The sequence below is a fragment of the Lissotriton vulgaris genome, chromosome 9, assembly GCF_964263255.1.
Source record: "Lissotriton vulgaris chromosome 9, aLisVul1.2, whole genome shotgun sequence".
NCBI classification, from domain to species: Eukaryota; Metazoa; Chordata; class Amphibia; order Caudata; family Salamandridae; genus Lissotriton; species Lissotriton vulgaris.
In genome coordinates this window covers 1,221,653,445-1,221,672,902 of record NC_141697.1, presented here as the reverse complement: position 1 = coordinate 1,221,672,902, position 19,458 = coordinate 1,221,653,445, and the positions used below count along the sequence as shown (strand labels likewise).

Sequence of the window (19,458 nt, the reverse complement as noted above, 5' to 3'; positions counted from 1 at the left end):
TTCCTCATCTCTTCAAGACAGCTTCCTTTCCCCATAATGGGACCGTTTTTTCACCTATGTCACTTTCACTTACATTTTGATCTACACAGTGGCCATTTCTACTTTTCTCTGTTTACATCTGAGGTTTACTATTTCGGCCTAAGGATGCTTTCATTTTAATTACATATTTTTCCGATTCCCTTCACAAATCTTATCTTTGTTATTATCTGCACACTCTTCTGTCCTTTTTTCTCAATATATACTACAGTGTCGGTGCCTATTCTTAATAAATAGTTTTCTGCCTTGAGAAAGCCCTATCAGAACCTAAACACGTGTCTGTGACCATCCGCCATATTTGGACCTTCTGAAAGTATCAATGGCTGAATTCACAACTCCCCGTTCTACAATGAAAGTCCTTTAATCTTGGACTTTGTGGCAGGGGAGGTCCCTTGTGGCTCTTTTGTAGTTTACGACATACCACACTTTCTGTTGTTGTATTGGCCTGATGCACTTAGGGAACAATATGATTCATATTTAACAATACAACTTTGGTTACTTTTGGAAGGGTTTTCTCCCTAGTTCAATGTATACCATAACAATTTCTTGATTGTATTGGTTACTTGAGGCGTACAGCAAAGTACGTCACATTCTTAATTCTACTGGAGAAGCACAGACACTTTTGTCCCTTGTACCTCGTCACCAGAAATATCTCTTTGGGTGAGATGGAATTTTCAAGCACCCCTTGATCATTGTATACCTCATTTATACATACTAGACCGAAACGTATATGATATTACCTGTGAGTGACCCATCGCATGCCTCAGTCGCCTAGCTAGAATTCATTTCTCTGGCTCCCCTTTGCTTGTAAGAGAAAGTATAGAAACTATGGGGTATTTCTAAGCGTCCTCTCCAGTATCGAGGCAAAGCATAGAAATACACCTTTGGCGCAGATCTGTGCCCCGGCAAGGAGCGGGAAGCTGTTGGGACTCCTTCTTAGCCTAAGGAAAGTTCAAACAATGTCGGACTCCTTGCTGGGCACAGAAGTGTGTGTCGACCCCTGTGGGCATCATAAAGCAATGGAAAATGTATACATGTCTGGTACCCCCACACGCAAGAGACCGCGGAGAGCCAGGTGAGGGTCTAGCCTTAAGGATATGAAAATGTTAAAGATATGACAAACATAATGTTCAGATTATTATCTGTTTTGTATCACTAAGGAGTAAGGTCCTGGGACGAAGGGACAGCTGGACAAAATAATACAATTTATACAAAAACAGTTGCTGACCCCACACTTAAACTTTTTTTCTCCAAAAATAAGAGAAAACAAACAAATCTTAGTCTAATGTTTGTTGGGTATATTCGTTTTTACCCTTCTGAATTTATTTTCAATGTATATCTTTTGATTTTTCATTCATGAGAAAGACTACTTTACATTAAATACACATGTACACGTATATACAAAACAATTACACATTTACACTTATATACACAATATATACACACTTCTTCTGTAGGACATTACTTTGTATTCACAAATAATTCTTTGCAAAATAATTGTCGAGTCTGGATAAATCAACAATAACCAAAAAGCAATGAGCAAAGTCTTGCTAAAAGAAAGATCAAAGTGAAACGTTCAAAAATTTAATCAAAATCACAGTCAATGTAATTCTTTTGTCTTTCTTTATGCCGACGCGTTTAGAATCCGGTGTTAACAATTGCCAGATTCTCATCAGGGCTCTGTCATTCTGAAGGGTAAAAACGAATATACCCAACAAACATTAGACTAAGATTTGTTTGTTTTCTCTTATTTTTGGAGAAAAAAAGTTTACGTGTGGGGTCAGCAACTGTTTTTGTATAAATCAGATTATTATCTGGCCAGCGACTCAAGGCAATGGTAGTCTTGCTTGCACCAATAGGTACCTTAGGTCGGACAGAATTGGAAAATATATAGGCATAGATTCATCAACACAAATTGCGATCGCAATAGTTGCGAGACAGCTATTGCGATCGCAATTTCATTATCCGCAATTCATGATAGGAAAAACAACCAAATAGCGAATTCGCTAAACATATTTTGCGAGTTCGCAATTAAAATCGCAGAATCAAAGTAGAACCCCTTTAGCGATTCTGTAATAGCGAAGTTCCACTGATTCTGCGAATTCATTTGTGAACTCGCAAAATAATCACAAAGCAAATTCATCAAAAATAGAAATTAGCGGAAAAAAAACAAAATCGCAAATAGCGAGGCGCAATTTAAGGAGAACTCAAACCAGGTGGTAACCATAAAGTTCAATTGAAAAAAAAATAATTCCCAAAAATATACAGGTGCGGGGCTAAACAAACACACTTAAGGAGACACAGTAGGAGCATGAGGACATTCACAATGCCAGGACTCTACATAGTGGTAAGGCGGCGAAGGCTCCAGGCTGCAGCCAGGAACAGATGCAGGATCCAGGAGCGCATCTTCCGGCTGCGGATCACACTCCTGGGCCAGACTGAGGAGGAAATCGACTCCAAGTACAGGCTGACTGGGGCAATGATAACCAAGCTCATCCGAGACCTTGACCCCCTGATCCAGCACCCAACAAGGAGGACCAATGCCGTGCCCACCCATGTCCAGGTCCTGTGCTGCCTGCACCTCCTGGCCTCCGGAAGCTTCCAGGGGATAGTTGCAGTTGCAGGGGGGATCTCCCAGAGCACACTGTCCCGCTGCCTAAGGAGTTTCCTGGACGCCATGCTGACCGGGATACACCATTACATTACCTTCCCAACCACCCAACAGGACTTAAATCAAACAAAGCTACAATTTTACAACATTGCGCAATTCCCCCATGTAATTGGATGCATTGACTGTACCCACATCCACATCTGCCCACCCGCTGAGACAGAATACATGTACCGGAACCGCAAGTCCTACCACTTACTGAGAATCAGAATCAGAATCAGAAAGGATTTTTTTCGATTAAATCAATAATCATAAAAGCAACACCACTTACTGAACATCCAGATGGTCTGCAATGCAAAGACAATCATCACTGACATAGTGGCACAATACCCGGGGAGCACGCACGATTCCTTCATATTCAGGCACAGCGGCATGCACACACGCTTGGCCAGGGGTGACTTTGGTGAAGGACACCTCCTAGGTAAGTACACATGCCCACAAACAGTACGTCAAGCCCATGTAGCTGCGCATGACAGGCACTGACCCTCTGCTCCTTTCCTTCAGGTGACAGCGCCTACGGCCTCCGTGAGTACCTCCTCACCCCATACCTCAACCCTGCCTCACCACAGGAACGGCGTTACAATGCTGCTCACATTCGCTCCAGGAATGTCATTGAACGGACATTTGGGATGTTAAAGAGTGGATTCCGCATCCTACATAAGACTGGTGGGGCCCTCCAATACCAGCCTGAGGTCTGCTGCCGCATCGTGGCCGCGTGTGCCATACTGCACAATATTGCTATCAAGCGGAGGATACCTGTGTAGATCTCTGGCAGTGAGTCGGAGTGGGACAACCGGCCACCTGCACATGTACTTCATACACGCAGGGAGAATCCTGCTGAGGGACACAAGCACCGCAACAATATCACACTGAATTATTTTTAGTGCTCCCATACCCCTCACACAACACTGCACTCATGCATGCCAAATGAAATAATGACATGAGTCGGAATTGCGTTTGAAATAAATTCTTATTATTATGTTAACAGGATATTTCCTTAACTCTTTTTTGTTCAGATAACATGAAAACTGTATTACGACATACAGCCCCATGATTGCGAAGCAGGCCTGCTTTGTACTGCAGCATGGCACTGCTCCTAATGGTCAAACAATCCTTAGCGCCTCCGGCCGGACGCGCCCTGTCGCCTCTCCACATCCACCTCGCTAGTAATGGGGCGTGATGCAGCACTGGGCCTGGTGCTGCGGCGTCGTTCTTGTACCACCGGCAGGGACAGGCTGCTTAGACTGGATGTGCCCTCACTGGCATCATCACCCCCCACCCTTGCATGGGCATGTCCACACACCTGCTGTTTTTGGACAGCGGTTGTGACCTGTTCCAACGCCCTAGCAACATCCTGGCAGCATTGCACCATCTGGAGTTGCATTGCCAGGGACCGGCGTGAGAGTTGGGCCGTAGCATTACCGATCAGTTGGTTTGATCTGTAATATGCTGACAGCCGGGTCAGCAGCTGGCGGTGGCGGCGGCGGCTGATGTCCTGCTGTGACAGCATGATTTGGCTGTTCTCCCTCACAGCAGCCGTTAACACCTGCACGCTGTCGGTGAGCTGGCTCACATTTCTCGCTGTTTTGTAAAGCTGCAGCTGCATGGCTGCCATGTGCCGTGCCTGCTTTTGGTGGACTGCTAGCATCTTGCGATCAAAAATCAAGGCCAGGATCTTGGGCATGTTGCCCCCAGACAGCTCGTGTTGCCACGTTGCCCTGCTGCCTCATCCGACCGCTTGACTGCGAGCGCACAGTGGCTGTGCGCCGTGTCTGCCTCCTGGGTGGTGGTGTGGCCTGTTCCACTGCCATGTGTGATTCATGGGGTGGTTGCTCCCCTCCTGTGGCTGCAGAGGTGGGCCTGTCAGCATGGGGAGGTGGTGGTACTGGTGCAGGTGTGTGTGAAGGTCCTGGTCGTGGGGCAGGATGGCTCTCTCCCTCGGTGTCCTCTGTGTTCTCCTCAATTTGGAGTGCCTCGTTGTCTCTGCTCTATGGTTCTGCAGCACCTCTGATGTAAATGGGTGCATGATTAATGATATGAATCTTGCACATGGGATGTTGCAACATGCATGCAGGCTTGCGTTCCCTGACTGGCTTTAGGGACATGTTTCACTTGACAGGTCTGGCTGTGTGTGGCTATCAGGGAACTATTATCACACTACAGGTCCCACAATGCAATATGGCGTTTCTGATGTGCATGGCCTACATTACTGGGGTTATCAAATGGCTAGCTCTGGGGGCATGGGCGTTGTTAGGGGACGGGGTCGCAGTTGCATGGCTCTTACCTTTGGATTGTTGGGCGGGTCGGAAGGTGTCCAGCTGGTTGACCTCCAAGCAGGCTGCAGGTTTGATCGTGTCCTCCACCAGGTCTTCAAGCGGTGTGTTGGGCGCAACTGTGGAGTGTCCTCCTCCCATGGCATGTTGCTCCCCCATCCTCTCTGCAATGCGCTCTTTGGCACGACCTCTGAGGTCGTACCACCTCTTCTTCAGCTCATCAATAGAGCGCTGGGTGACTCCAACAGAGTTTACCTTGGACCGATGCGCTGCCAAATGCACCTCTTGTCTGCTTCAGGCACCTTCCAGGATTCCTTCCCAAACAGCCTATCATGGTCCCTGCTTACACCCTCGATGTGGAACTCCAGCTCCTGCTCTGAAAATTTTCTTTTTCTTTTTCTGCCAGGTGCACTGCTTCCTGCTGCTTCCTGGGACATTCTTGTTTTGAATGTGTGTCCTGTTGTGGGGCTGCAGGGTGTGTCTGATAGAGCTCTGTGCTATGCTTCTTCCACTCACAGGCTCTGTGTTCAGAATGAGTGAGAATACTGCCTACTTCCTGGTTGTGATGTCATCATTGTGCTCGAAATGCGACTTCCAGTTTTTGCGATCTCGCAATTAGCGAGATCTCAATTTGCAATTCCGGTAATTGCGAAATCGCAATTCCAACATGGGAAACAGGCGATTCTGCGATTTTTGTACGATTTTGCGAAAATTGCAATCGGCAATTGCGTCCGACTGCGAATCGCTTTTTTTATTCGCTTTTATTGATGCATCCCATTCTGCGAATTCTAATTTGCGATTCTGTATTTTTTGCAAATTAGAATTTGCAGAGTCTGGGCTTGATGCATCTGGAGGTAGGTTTTATACTCACTCAACCATCTTACCCATAGCAATAGGCACCAACCAGGGATTCACATTCAGTGGCTGCTCACTCGCTCAACCATCTTGCAGAAACTGGCCCCACCGGTAGGCCCCAACAAGTGACATACCCTCAGAGATTCCACATTTAAGCAACTAACTAACTTCAAAGAGCTAAAACATGGGGCAGATCCGTAGAAATTAAAAGTCATATGTTGAGGAATATTTTGAAGCCTAACTTCAAAGCTGGATCAAAATGAGTTGAGGGTTGACCATGAGTTGAGGGGCGTCCAGGAGTTGAGGGGTGACCATGCGTTAAGGGTTAACCATGAGTTGAGCGGTGACCATGAGTTGAGGGTTAACCATGAGTTGAGGGGTAACCATGAGTTGAGGGGTAACCATGGGTTATGCGGTGACTATGAGTTGAGGGTTAACCATGAGTTGAGGGGTAACCATGAGTTGAGGGGTAACCATGAGTTGAGGGTTAACCATGAGTTGGGGGGTGACCATGAGTTGAGGTGTAACCATGAGTTGGGGGGTGACCATGAGTTGAGGGGTAACCATGAGTTGAGGGTTAACCATGAGTTGAGGGGTAACCATGAGTTGAGGGGTAACCATGAGTTGAGGGTTAACCATGAGTTGAGGGGTAACCATGAGTTGAGGGTTAACCATGAGTTGGGGGGTGACCATGAGTTGAGGTGTAACCATGAGTTGAGCGGTGACCATGAGTTGAGGGGTAACCATGAGTTGAGGGGTAACCATGAGTTGAGGGGTAACCATGAGTTGAGGGTTAACCATGAGTTGAGGGGTAACCATGAGTTGAGGGTTAACCATGAGTTGGGGGGTGACCATGAGTTGAGGTGTAACCATGAGTTGGGGGGTGACCATGAGTTGAGGGGTAACCATGAGTTGAGGGTTAACCATGAGTTGAGGGGTAACCATGAGTTGAGGGTTAACCATGAGTTGAGGGGTAACCATGAGTTGAGGGTTAACCATGAGTTGGGGGGTGACCATGAGTTGGGGGGTGACCATGAGTTGAGGTGTAACCATGAGTTGAGCGGTGACCATGAGTTGAGGGGTAACAATGAGTTGAGGGTTAACCATGAGTTGGGGGGGTGACCATGAGTTGAGGTGTAACCATGAGTTGAGCGGTGACCATGAGTTGAGGGGTAACCATGAGTTGAGGGTTAACCATGAGTTGGGGGGTGACCATGAGTTGGGGGGTGACCATGAGTTGAGGTGTAACCATGAGTTGAGCGGTGACCATGAGTTGAGGGGTAACAATGAGTTGAGGGTTAACCATGAGTTGGGGGGGTGACCATGAGTTGAGGTGTAACCATGAGTTGAGCGGTGACCATGAGTTGAGGGGTAACAATGAGTTGAGGGTTAACCATGAGTTGGGGGGGTGACCATGAGTTGAGGTGTAACCATGAGTTGAGCGGTGACCATGAGTTGAGGGGTAACCATGAGTTGAGGGGTAACCATGAGTTGAGGGGTAACCATGAGTTGAGCGGTGACCATGAGTTGAGGGGTAACAATGAGTTGAGGGTTAACCATGAGTTGGGGGGTGACCATGAGTTGAGGTGTAACCATGAGTTGAGCGGTGACCATGAGTTGAGGGGTAACCATGAGTTGAGCGGTGACCATGAGTTGAGGGGTAACCATGAGTTGAGCGGTGACCATGAGTTGAGGGGTAACCATGAGTTGAGGGGTAACCATGAGTTGAGGGGTGACCATGGTTTGAGGTTGACTATGATTTGAGTGAGTACACGTTGTGACGCATCTCACAAGTAGAGCGGGAGAAGTCATTTACGCATTTCAATGTGAAGATCTGTATCTCATAACAAGAAGTCTTCTTAGGTCTGAGCCAAGCAGCGCGTTGGCTGCGCTTGAAGTGTGTTTAGGAGCGTCATAAAGGGTCCTTGTCGCAATGTTTGGTACCTTGTCTGTAGGGGACAAAGGACCGGTGCAACAGTCAAGTTTGCTGAGGAAACCTGAGGCTATCCGTCTCTATGAAAATATATAGGTGATGTTTACTTTTCCATTTTTCTCCTGATGGTCATCACCTCTTGAGGGAGGTTGGGATTAAGCGAGCGGATAAAGTATTTCTAGGGTTTTGTGAACTGAAATGTGATGTTTGTACTTTTTCATTCCACATAGCATGATGATATTTTTAAGTGGTTGCACTTATAGAGCTGCAGTCATATAGTATATTGTTGGCGGTGTTATGCATGTCGTCACTTTAAAATGAAACATCATTGCTGTTTTTAAATGCTTCATGTAACATACTTGAGCTTTTATACTTTTTTTAATTGTTTGTCCTAATATGTACTTTGTACCATTGTTTTATTATTGTTTTATGTTTTGTGGGCCTCTGTTGGAGTTCCGTATCATAATCAAGATAAATTTGTGTCTATAAAAATTCAAATAAATACTTATTATGACTATAATTACTAGAATAAAGTGTTGCTGTTGTTACTACTAATATTAGTGGCTGGAAAGGGACATCACCATTTCCTAGGCGTTGTAAAGCGGGCGGGATAGAGAGCGAGGGGCTTATTTACAAGTCTCTTGCGCCGCCGGTACGTCACTTTTTTTTAAGTGGCGCATTAGTGGCGCAAGGGGCTTGTAAATAGGCCCAGAGAGAGTAGAATTTAGAGGAAACTAAAGCTTACATCACTTTCACCCAAACAGCCATTGGGCACGAGAGCTCTTTCGAGCAGTACTCGTGTGAGACAAGTTGCCTGGGGCAGACCTTGAAGGTGGGGGACTTCCTGAATCAGAGGGGACGAGTGACGAGGTGGCTCTCAGGGGAGTCTATAGAAGCTTCTGTGGCACCACCTAAGAAGGACCACAGAAGGTTAGACTCACAAACACAGTGGCAAAACTACACTGGGGCCTTATTTACAAGAGGCCTCGCCACTGGTGCATCTCTTTTAATGACGTTCCGGTGTCGCAACCCTCTCGATCATATCTATGGCACACATTGCCACCCTGCGTGACTTTTCATGGCCTTGTAGATACGGTGTAAGGCAATGCAGCGCAAGTCGCTGCGTTGCCTCACAGTGCATTGGGGAGTTATGCCGTGGGCGATGCAGTGGGTGTTCCCACTCAACCACAATGGTTTTTGGCTCGTTTCCAAAGAACATAGCGTACATTTGGGTATGCATCAAAAACGTGCGCCTCCCCAAAGCAGGCGCAACGGTTGTTTTCGTGAAAGAAGGTGTCCTTTCCTGCACAAAAACAACCAGATTTCAAGGTAGGAACCCCTGCAGTCTGTATTGGTGCAAGGCTGCCTGAGCGGCGCCAGTGCAAAGGAACGGACAGGGATGTGTATGGCGCGGCAAGCTGGCTCGAGGCGCTGCGTTGCGTCCTCTTCCTGTAAATGAGCTCCTGGATATTTACATCTATATCCAAGTGTAGTTTTACTCCTTTGTGGACTCCACATGTCAGGTGTAATCTGCAGGTTTTGTTACAGATTCCTTCAAAAGTCATGTGACTTTTTCCAGTCCAAATACCCCTCGCTCTACACAGGGGGGCATATTATCAAGGGGGGCAATAGGCAATTATCGCCGATTTAGGTGCCGTTTTCGGCCGCTATGCGGCAATAATTCTATCGCCCTATTAGCAAGCTGTCACTAACTGATGTTAGCGACAGCTTTTAGGCGATAGCGAGCGGTTTGGGGCCCGCTTTGCATCTCAGCGATGTTTTTCGCTAATGACATACAAAGTGGGCGTACCCAACCAGTTAGCGACTAAAAGCAGTCGCTAAAGTCGCTATCGCCTATTAGCAAGGCAGGCGTAGCGATGGAAATATTTGCGCTAAGCGCGAATATCTCCAAATACTAACACCTGCCCAGACCAGTTCTTAGCCATGTTATCCAATGGGAGGTGGATAACATGGCTAAGAGCATTTCGACGCTAATGCGTGAATATCGCTGTATTCTCAGCGATATTCACGCATTCCGCCACTATCGCTGGATATTTTAGCACAATGGAGAAAACGTTGCTAATAGCATGTTTTCTCCGCTAACATATCCAGCGATAGGCAGCGATAAACAAATCGTCGCTAAGCCTATTTAGCAATAAATATCGCTACTTGTTGGTAATATGCCTCACGGTTCTTTGTGGGGGAGAACACACACTGGTAGACACATGGGTTTGTATTCTGTTTTTTACCTGGAAGGGTTGGGGAAGTGTAGTTTTCTCTGTGAAGAAAGTCATTTCCCTAACCCCACCAAACTAGAGGGGATCTTTTTCCCTTCGAGTCCTGAAAAGAGATTTACAGCGCCCCTGGGCTGGAGTTAAAATGCGACCCCATCCATGCTGAAAAGTGAACTGGGAAAAGTGAACTGTACACATGGAGCTGTTGGGGCTTTCACAAGCATAGATGAGTATCCTCTCCTTGTGACGGCTAGGGGCCGCTTCCTATCCCTCGAGAGGGCTCTATCGGTAGTAGATGGGCCGATTTACTGAAATAACCCAAAGCGGATCACTGACATATTATAGAATGCCAAAATATCGACCTACCAAAATATCGAGGTAAAAATATAGAATGCCAAAATATCGACCTCCTATCTCCAAACAAGTAAGTACAAAAATATTGAATGGAAAATATCGATGTAAAAAATATAGTTAGTAAAAATATCAATTTTTTTAAATGCTTTAAATTAATAAAAAATTCATGAAATAATAAATATAATGAACTTAAACATACTTAAAATACTTAAATAACCTTAACATTAATAAATAATTAATGTAAGTAAAAAAAAACATACAAATTGATTTGTTAATACATATATATATATAAACGTAATATTAATTAAAAAATTACAATATTTTTACCGTAGGATAGCGGAAAGGGTAAAATTTACTATTACCACTCCAGTGAGTGCAACAGTAGGGAAAGAGATGGATAGCGTAGGGGTAAAAATTACTATTCCCACTCGAGAGAGTGCAACAGTAGGGAAAGCGTTGGATAGCGTAGGGGTAAAAAATTACTATTCCAACTCCAAAGAGTGCAACAGTAGGGAAAGCATTGGATTGCGTAGGGGTAAAAATTATTATTCCATCTCCAGAGAGTGCAACAGTAGGGAAAGCGCTGGATAGCGTAGGGGTAAAAATTACTATTCCCACTCCAGAGAGTGCAACAGTAGGGAAAGCGTTAGATAGCGTAGGGGAAAAAATTACTATTCCCACTACAGAGAGTGCAACAGTAGGGAAAGCGTTGGATAGCGTAGGTGTAAAAATGACTATTCCGACTCGAGAGAGTGCAACAGTAGGGAAAGCGCTGGATAGCGTAGGGGTAAAAATTACTATTCCCACTCCAGAGAGTGCAACAGTAGGGAAAGCGTTGGATAGCGTAGGGGTAAAAATTACTATTCCAACTCCGGAGAGTGCAACAGTAGGGAAAGCGTTGGATAGCGTAGGGGTAAAAATTACTATACCCACTCCAGAGAGTGCAACAGTAGGGAAAGCGCTGGATAGCGTAGGGGTAAAAATTACTATTCCCACTCCAGAGAGTGCAACAGTAGGGAAAGCGTTGGATAGCGTAGGGGTAAAAATTACTATTCCAACTCCGGAGAGTGCAACAGTAGGGAAAGCGCTGGATAGCGTATGGGTAAATATTACTATTCCCACTCCACAGAGTGCAACAGTAGGGAAAGCGTTGGATAGCGTAGGGGTAAAAATTACTATTCCCACTCCAGTGAGTGCAACAGTAGGGAAAGCATTGGATAGTAGGAGGGCAAAAATTACTATTCCCACTCTAGTGGGTGCAACAGTAGGGAAAGTAAATACTTCATATATAAATATAAATAAAATAAATAATAATACCAATTACAAACTAATTAAAATACTTAACACTTTTATATAATATATTAATTTATCAATTAAAAATGCAAATACAAATTAATTAATAAAAATAATTACCTACTAATACAAATTATTTACCAATAAACAATAAATTAATTACCAATTAGAAAATAATTTAAAATTTGATAAAATAAAAACATAATTTAAAAATAGAATTACTTACAATTAAATTACTCCCCACCCTATTCCCCTATAAACCCACAACCCACTACATAAGCTAAATTAATAAAATTAACACAATTATCACTTAATAAAATATTTAAAATTAATTACCAATATATTTTAATTAATTACCAATTAATAATTAATTAACTAATAATACACAATAAATACAAATAAATAAATTAACATATTTAATTATTTATAATTAAACAACTTCCCACCCTATTCCCCTATAAACCCACAACCCGCTACTGAAAATAAATTACTAAAATTAACATATTCATCAGTTAATCTATTAATTTTAATTAATTACCAATTATATTTTGAATAATTACCAAGTAATAATTAATTAATAATTAAATCATTATAAATACCAATAAATGAATTAATGTTAATGTTAATGTTATTTGACATTTGTTAAGCGCTCGTACGCCCGGAGGCTTCATGGCGCTGTAGGAAGGAACAGGCGTAACATATTTAATTACTTATAATTAAATTACTTCCCACCCTATTCCCCTATAAACCCACAACCCGCTACAGAAAATAAATTACTAAAATTAACATAATTATCAATTAATCAATTAATTAAAAATAATTACCAAATATATTTTAATTAATTACCAATTAATAATTAATTAACAATTAATTCAGAATAAATACCAATAAATAAATTAACATATAATAATTAATTATAATTAAATTACTTCCCACCCTATTCCCCTATAAACCCACAACCCGCTACAGAATTATATTACGCAAAAATTAAATACCATAACAATAATTAATTAATATAAATAATAAAATAAATATACACTTTTCAAACATATACTAACATAAAAAAACACTTTAAGAATTGATATTAACTTACTTACCTTAAAATCGATATTTTTGTAGTCTATATTCTGTCCATTCTATATTTTTGTAGTCTATATTCTGTCCATTCGATATTATGTCCATTCTATATTTTTTAATTCAATATTAATGCTATCCTATTCGATATTTTTGTAGTCTATATTCTGTCCAGTCAATATTCTGTCCATTCTATATTTTTTAATCGATATTAATGCAAATCGATAATAATTGACTGTATACCAAGGCCAAGCATGTAGAGGTATTTCAGTGAATTGTGAGTGCTCAAGATGTCAAAATTCTGTTGTGTCTGGTGTGCCAAAAATCACGACACAGGATCACGACTCAGGATTTCAAATACTTGTGAGAAATTCTTCATTTTAAGTCCTGTAAGTCTCGAGGATGCACAAAGCCACAACTGTGCAGTTTGTAAAATGGGCCACGTTTCTGAACTTTGTTCGATCAGCCTTGCTTTAGAAGTTTATAAAAAAGAAAGATCTTTCTGCGGTTTCTCTGAAAAACATTTCAAACGGGTATTCTTTAATTACAGGTCTATTTTTACTTTTACTTTTTCTCCTGTCAACATGCGTTCAGCGGTTAAAGATTTATTTATTTTATTTATTTATAAAGTTGTATGTAGCGCAAACAAGATCCCGAGGGATATCAGAGCGCTTTACAATAGGATGGGAGGAAGGACATAAATGCAAAATCGACATCAAGTAGGAGTAAAAAACAGAATGATCGCAAATTCATGGACAGTTGCACAAAAAAAAACCAATAACAAATGATAGTACAATGTAAGTAAGAACAATGTCTTCGAGCAGGTGAGCCTAGCCCAATTAGGGTAAGAATTTATTCATAAAGAATTTTTTGGCTTCCAATTCGAACACTGTCGTTGAAGAGATTCAGTGTACTTCCGTTGGAGGAGGAGGGCATATTAGCAAGGGTGATATCGCCACTTTAGCAGGAATTTTTCCCGCTAAAGCGGCGATATTTTTATCGCCCTAATAGCAAGCTGTGGCTAACAGAAGTTAGCGACAACTTATAGGTGATAGCTACAGGTTTGGGTCCCGCTTTGCATGTCAGCGATATTTATCGCTAATGACATGCAAAGTGGGCGTACCCAGCCTGTTAGCGACTGAAAGCAGTCGCTAACATAGCTATCGCCTATTAGCAAGGCCGGCGAAGCGATTAAAAAATTTGTGCCAAGCGCGAATATCGCCAGAACCTAACGCCTGCTCAGACCAGGACTTAACCTGTATATCCAATCGGAGGTGGATATTCAGGTTAAGTCCCCATTAGCGATAATGCCTGAATATCGCTGGATTCCCAGCGATATTCACGCATTGAGCCGCTATCACCGGATATTTTATTGCTTTAGAGATAAACGTTGCTAATAGCAGCACGTTATCTCAGCGATAATATCCGGCAATACGAGGCGATAAAAATAAATACGCTAAGTGTATTTAGCGATAATTATCGCTATTTGTTGATAATATGCCCCATAGTTCCATATCTTTGGGGCAGCGCCAGAGAATTAGTTATGCTTTCAAGCTATGCAACTTCATTGAGAGTGCAAAACTTGACGAAAAACATCTCTGCATGCACAAGTGAGTCATTTTTAAAGAAAACACATGAGTGCTAGGGCCCTCGTTATGAGGCCCCACAGCTTGCATCACCCATTGCCCCTACCAGCGCTGCCAATGACACCACCAACACAACTACCATCAGACTCCTAATAGTGGAAATCCAGAATTCCGGGGCCGCGACACTATAAGAAAAGCTTGGTCGTCAGGTATTAGTCATTTAAAAAGTATATTGAATTTGTAAACAAATGTTTTTGTGCTAGTCTATAAATCAGACAAACAGCGCCACCATGTGGCAGACTGTCATAAATTCCTGTGTTAATGATTAAGTGCTGGTACCAAGCACTGGAAACCACAAGCTCAAATTAAGCACTGGCATGCACCCTTTAATGAGTGAAATAACTAGAACCTTGAAGTTCTGGTTATTTCACTTACTTCTGGTTTTCCAGTAGAAGGGCCACTGTGTAAACTCAAGCACACCCTCAGTAGGTACCATCTCTTGTTGGGTGGAGGGACCTGCAGAGGCAGCGATACTCTTTAAGTCAGGCAGGAATGGATATTTCTAAGCGCAGAATGGTGTTAGCTGAACCCATGAGACTGTTTTGACTACCGGGCTCCAGAGGGCACCACCGTTCAGGGCAGATTTATGGGTACGATGTACAACATTGGATTAGCTAAAAGTGATCGCAATTTGCACACCAGGTTTTAGCTAATCCAGCGGTAGTTTTCAAACTGACCTATGTACTAACAGATCACTTTGCAAAATATTGAATCACAATGGATCACAATTCAACCTATCTCATGAAAAATAATACAGTAGGTTGCAAACTGCCACCCAATACATTTGGCTGCCGTGACAGGGATGTTGGCCTGATGGTTTCAGCAGGCTACCATGCCTGTGACTTCTTTTAAATAAATAAATCTTTTTTTTTTTCTTCAACACAGCCTGTTTTCTATAAACGAAAATCGGAAGCATTTACAAAAAAAAGAAACGGGTGTAAAGCCACTTTTAAAAGATTGTATTTCAGTCGCAAAATATTAATACATACCATAAGGAAGTGCTACTTGGCAGTGGCGCTATAAACATGCCCCTTCCAAACAGCGACTCCTTATGCTTTCCTAAACCCATTTAGCGATTTGGCAACATGACATCAAATCACTAAATGGATTTAGTACATTCCAAAAAACTAATTTTCTTGTGCACACCCATCAATTTACCCAATCACAGAGTTTGTAACAAGAAACTGTGTTAGTGAATCTGTCGCTTAGATTTTAAGGCTGGGCGGGGGCGGGGAGGGGCATCACATTGTCTCTGCGCTTACCAAGTGGCCAACGTCCTTGCACCAGCTCTGGGCGTTTCCCTTTAATGGTGAAGTGCTGATGCACTTTAAGTTCAGAAACCTTTGTCTTCAGAGAGCTTTGCTTGTTAAATGGCTGATCCTTTACCAATAGTAGAAGGAATAACTTGGGCGCAGAGGGCCCAATTCACAGAATGAACTTAAGACTCAATCCTAAACTTACTACTATTTTGGTATTCACAGAAAGCACTTACTACTTTTGGCATTCACAGAATGCACTTACTACTTTTGGCATTCACAGAATGAACTTACTACTTTTGGTATTCACAGAAGTTAGGATTTTGTCTTAAGCTTGTCTTAAGACAAACTTAAGACAGACTTAAGTTAGGATTTTGTCTTAAGTCTGTCTTAAGTCTCTCTTACGTCTGTCTTAAGTTTGTCTTAAGTCTGTCTTAAGTCTGTCTTAAGTCTGTCTTAAGTTTGTCTTAAGACAAACTTAAGACAAAATCCTAACTTCTGTGAATACCAAAAGTATTCACAGAATTCTGTGAATACCAAAAGTAGTAAGTGCATTCTGTGAATACCAAAATAGTAGTAAGTTTAGGATTGAGTCTTAAGTTCATTCTGTGAATCGGGCCCAGAGTGTAAGGATTTTGGACCTGAACTACCTTCATGTCTCATGTTTGTATTCAAATGTAAGATGTCATTCATGGGCTGCAGTCTAACACGGGTGTATTCCTTTTCCCGCAGATACGTGTCCGGAAGAACATCCACATCTCTGGGACTATGCAGATGAGCCCAGAATGGTGTCAGCCATGGAGACCGACATCTACGACACGATCCTGGAGACCACTGACGGAGCCCGTGCCGATGCCGGCTGGTACATACCGTACCCGCTGGGATTCCAAGTTACACTTACGAGCTTCCTCATGCTGGAGATTGTCCTTGGCTTCAGCAGTAACCTCACCGTCCTGGTGCTGTACTGCATGCAGTCCAACCTGGTGGACTCGGTCAGCAACATGGTGACGATGAACCTCCATGTGCTGGACATCATCATCTGCGTGGTCTGCGTCCCGCTGACCATCGTCATCATTCTGATCCCGCTGGAGCACAACATTGCCTTGGTCTGCTGCTTCCACGAGGCCTGTGTGACATTCAGTAGCATAGCTACAGCCATTAATGTGCTGGTGATCAGCCTGGACAGGTATGACATCTCGGTGCGACCAGCCAATCGAGTCCTCACGCCAAGCCGGATGGTGCTGCTCCTATCATGCGTCTGGTTTGCATCCCTCATGGTGTTCTTCATCCCTTTCTTTGAGGTGGAGTTTTTTGGTGACCCAGACCACATGGCCACCTGGCAGAACAAGACCCTGCTCTGCGTGAGCGCCAACGAGTACCACACAGAGTTGGGCATGTATTACCACCTGGTCATCCAGATTCCCATCTTCTTTGCTGCCGTGGCGGTCATGTTGGTGACGTACTACAAAATCCTGCAGGCTCTGAACATCAAAATTGGCAACCACTTCAAGAGAAGTCAACGGCGTAAAACCAAGAGGCGGAAGAAGAGGAAACCTTCTGATCAGAGCAGTGTAGGAGAAACAAAGAGACTCACACAGCCTCCAGCGGCGGCCAATGCTCCAATGAGAGTGCAGGCTTCGGTCTCCGTGATAATCGCATTGAGGCGTGCCGTCAAGCGGCACAGGGACAGGCGCGCACGCCAGAAACGTGTCTTCCGGATGTCCCTTATCATCATCACAACCTTTCTGTTGTGTTGGGCCCCCATTTCGATTGTGAACCTTCTCATCCTCTGTGTGGGGCCCAGCGACTTGCTAGTCAAGATGCGCATCTGCTTCGTCGCCATGGCCTACGGCACCACCATCTTCCACCCGCTCCTCTACGCCTTCACGCGGCAAAAGTTCCGCAATGTGTTGAAGAGCAAAATGAAAAAGAGGGTGGTCTCCGTCCTGCAGGTCGATCCTGTTCCTGGGGGGACAGTTATCCACAACTCCTGGATAGAACCCAAGAAAAGGAGATCCAAGCTGGAAGTCAGTGACGCAACTGACCGCTGCCTGACGGACGCAGTGAAAGAATGACCACGCCGCAGGTCAGGCTGAAGAGTTGACTTTTTCTGGACAAAAAAGGGACAACTGGGTCACAGTGTAACCTGATTACTTCTCAGTGTAAAACCTGTATAACCAAGCCAGACACACAGGGTGGCGAGCTCGTGATACAGAGTATCCCAGTATAAATCCTTGCTCAGCGTTTCATGCACTGCCATTTCACCTCTGTTGCCTAGTTTCAGCAAAGGTACCAGCCCACTTCACCCACGGTGACCAAACCAAGCAGATTTTTCCCTTTGTAGATGGCTACTCACACAGCCAGTAATGAGAGGAACTGCTGACAGCAAACGCGCCCACTTCCAAAATGGCCGTTGTGTCTAATTTGTTAACTAGATTAGAAAATATTGTGAATTGTCAGAAAAATTATAATTATTGTGTGCTCCAAAACGGAAGTGTTTTTTCTTACCAGAAGTGGAAAGGTATTTGGGGAAGGAGGTGTACTGAACTAGTTCACCCAGCAGAAGACCACTCTGTTCTGAAGCCGGCAAAGCTGCCACCATCTTGGCAGCCAGGAGCCGGCCAGGTTGGCTCAGAAAAGTACACCAGCAGAAATGTTTATATTTAGGAGATTCTTTTTAATTTCTTCTTTGAAGTTGTACAAGTAGGAGTCACTGCAAGTTTGGACCAATCCTTGCAGGCCTAGTTTAGGAAATCAAAAATGTGCCCATTTCCATTAGAAAAAATGTTGTTTGTTGTCGTAGGATAATCGTAATTAACTTTGAACCAAGAAATCTGAGCACTGACGAACGATTCCGAATGATGTTGTGTTTTGTTCACAGGTAAGAACTTCTCAGTTGTTCATTGCTGTTTTCTTTCACTGTCTTGTTTACTAAAACACAGTCTGTCGGCGCCATTCAAGTCAAACTAGAAGATACATAACTGTCCAGCTTCGCCTTGTCCTCATTCACTTACGATTACTGTTTTCATCTATAGAGGTCTATTTTCATCTATAGAGGTCTTTCTTGTATGTCTACCATCTGGGCTCATGATTTATCTCATGGTGAATCACTGCCAGGAAGACGCTGATTGCCGACTGGTGCCCCGACAAAGAACGCTCTACTGTGTCGTCGGCAGCGGGTAATAGCAGCGGATGGAGAGAAATGTTCCTCAGACTCTGCATTTTATAAGGAAGATGACTCAGGGGTTGATGATTCATTGGGAAAATAGAAACAAGTTTCGAAAATGTTTTTTTTTCAAGGAAAGTGTGTGTAATGGAAATTTCCCATTGGAGGTTGGTGCAATATAATGGCGCGTCGGAGCTGTGGAGCTTGCCTTGCCATTGACTTTAGAGAGCCATTAAATGCACACCATATCATGCATTAACAATCACTTTCTCTATGTTCCCTAATAAATATCAGATACTTTTGCTGAGTCTGAGCATTGATCACTTATTTCACAGAGAGTCCATGGCTGCTGGCGACATGCTGATGCAATCACTTATTTGTTACCAAACATCAGACTCACAATCTAGGAGGTGGAGAAGGATTGTGTAAGTTTCTAAATGTGGTCAATATATCAGCACAGTCTACCTGGTCTTGAGATGAGCAAGCGAGCAATCCTCACTGGAAAGAAAATTTAGAACTGTTGGACAAGACATTCAGAGCTCAGCCCAGGCATCTGGACAAATTTCCACTTCTAGGCAAGCCACCAGCCATGAGGGTGTCTATTGTTCCAGACTCCACACACTAAAGATTGCCACTGGCACGTTATTGAGTATATGCACCATCATCACAA

At 43.5% G+C, this 19,458-nt stretch overlaps 1 protein-coding gene across 1 annotated transcript in view; it reads left to right on the top strand.

Moving 5' to 3' along the window:
- The window catches only part of LOC147693094 (G protein-coupled receptor 22-like), a 199,138-nt gene extending 180,050 nt beyond the window's left edge, over window positions 1–19,088 (top strand). Inside the window, exon 2 of the mRNA XM_086936879.1 lies at window positions 16,355–19,088. Within this exon, the coding sequence (XP_086793005.1) occupies window positions 16,408–17,697 (1,290 nt within the window). The 5' untranslated portion in view covers window positions 16,355–16,407 and the 3' untranslated portion in view covers window positions 17,698–19,088. The remainder of the gene's footprint in view (window positions 1–16,354) is intronic.
- The last annotated feature ends 370 nt before the right edge of the window (window positions 19,089–19,458 follow it).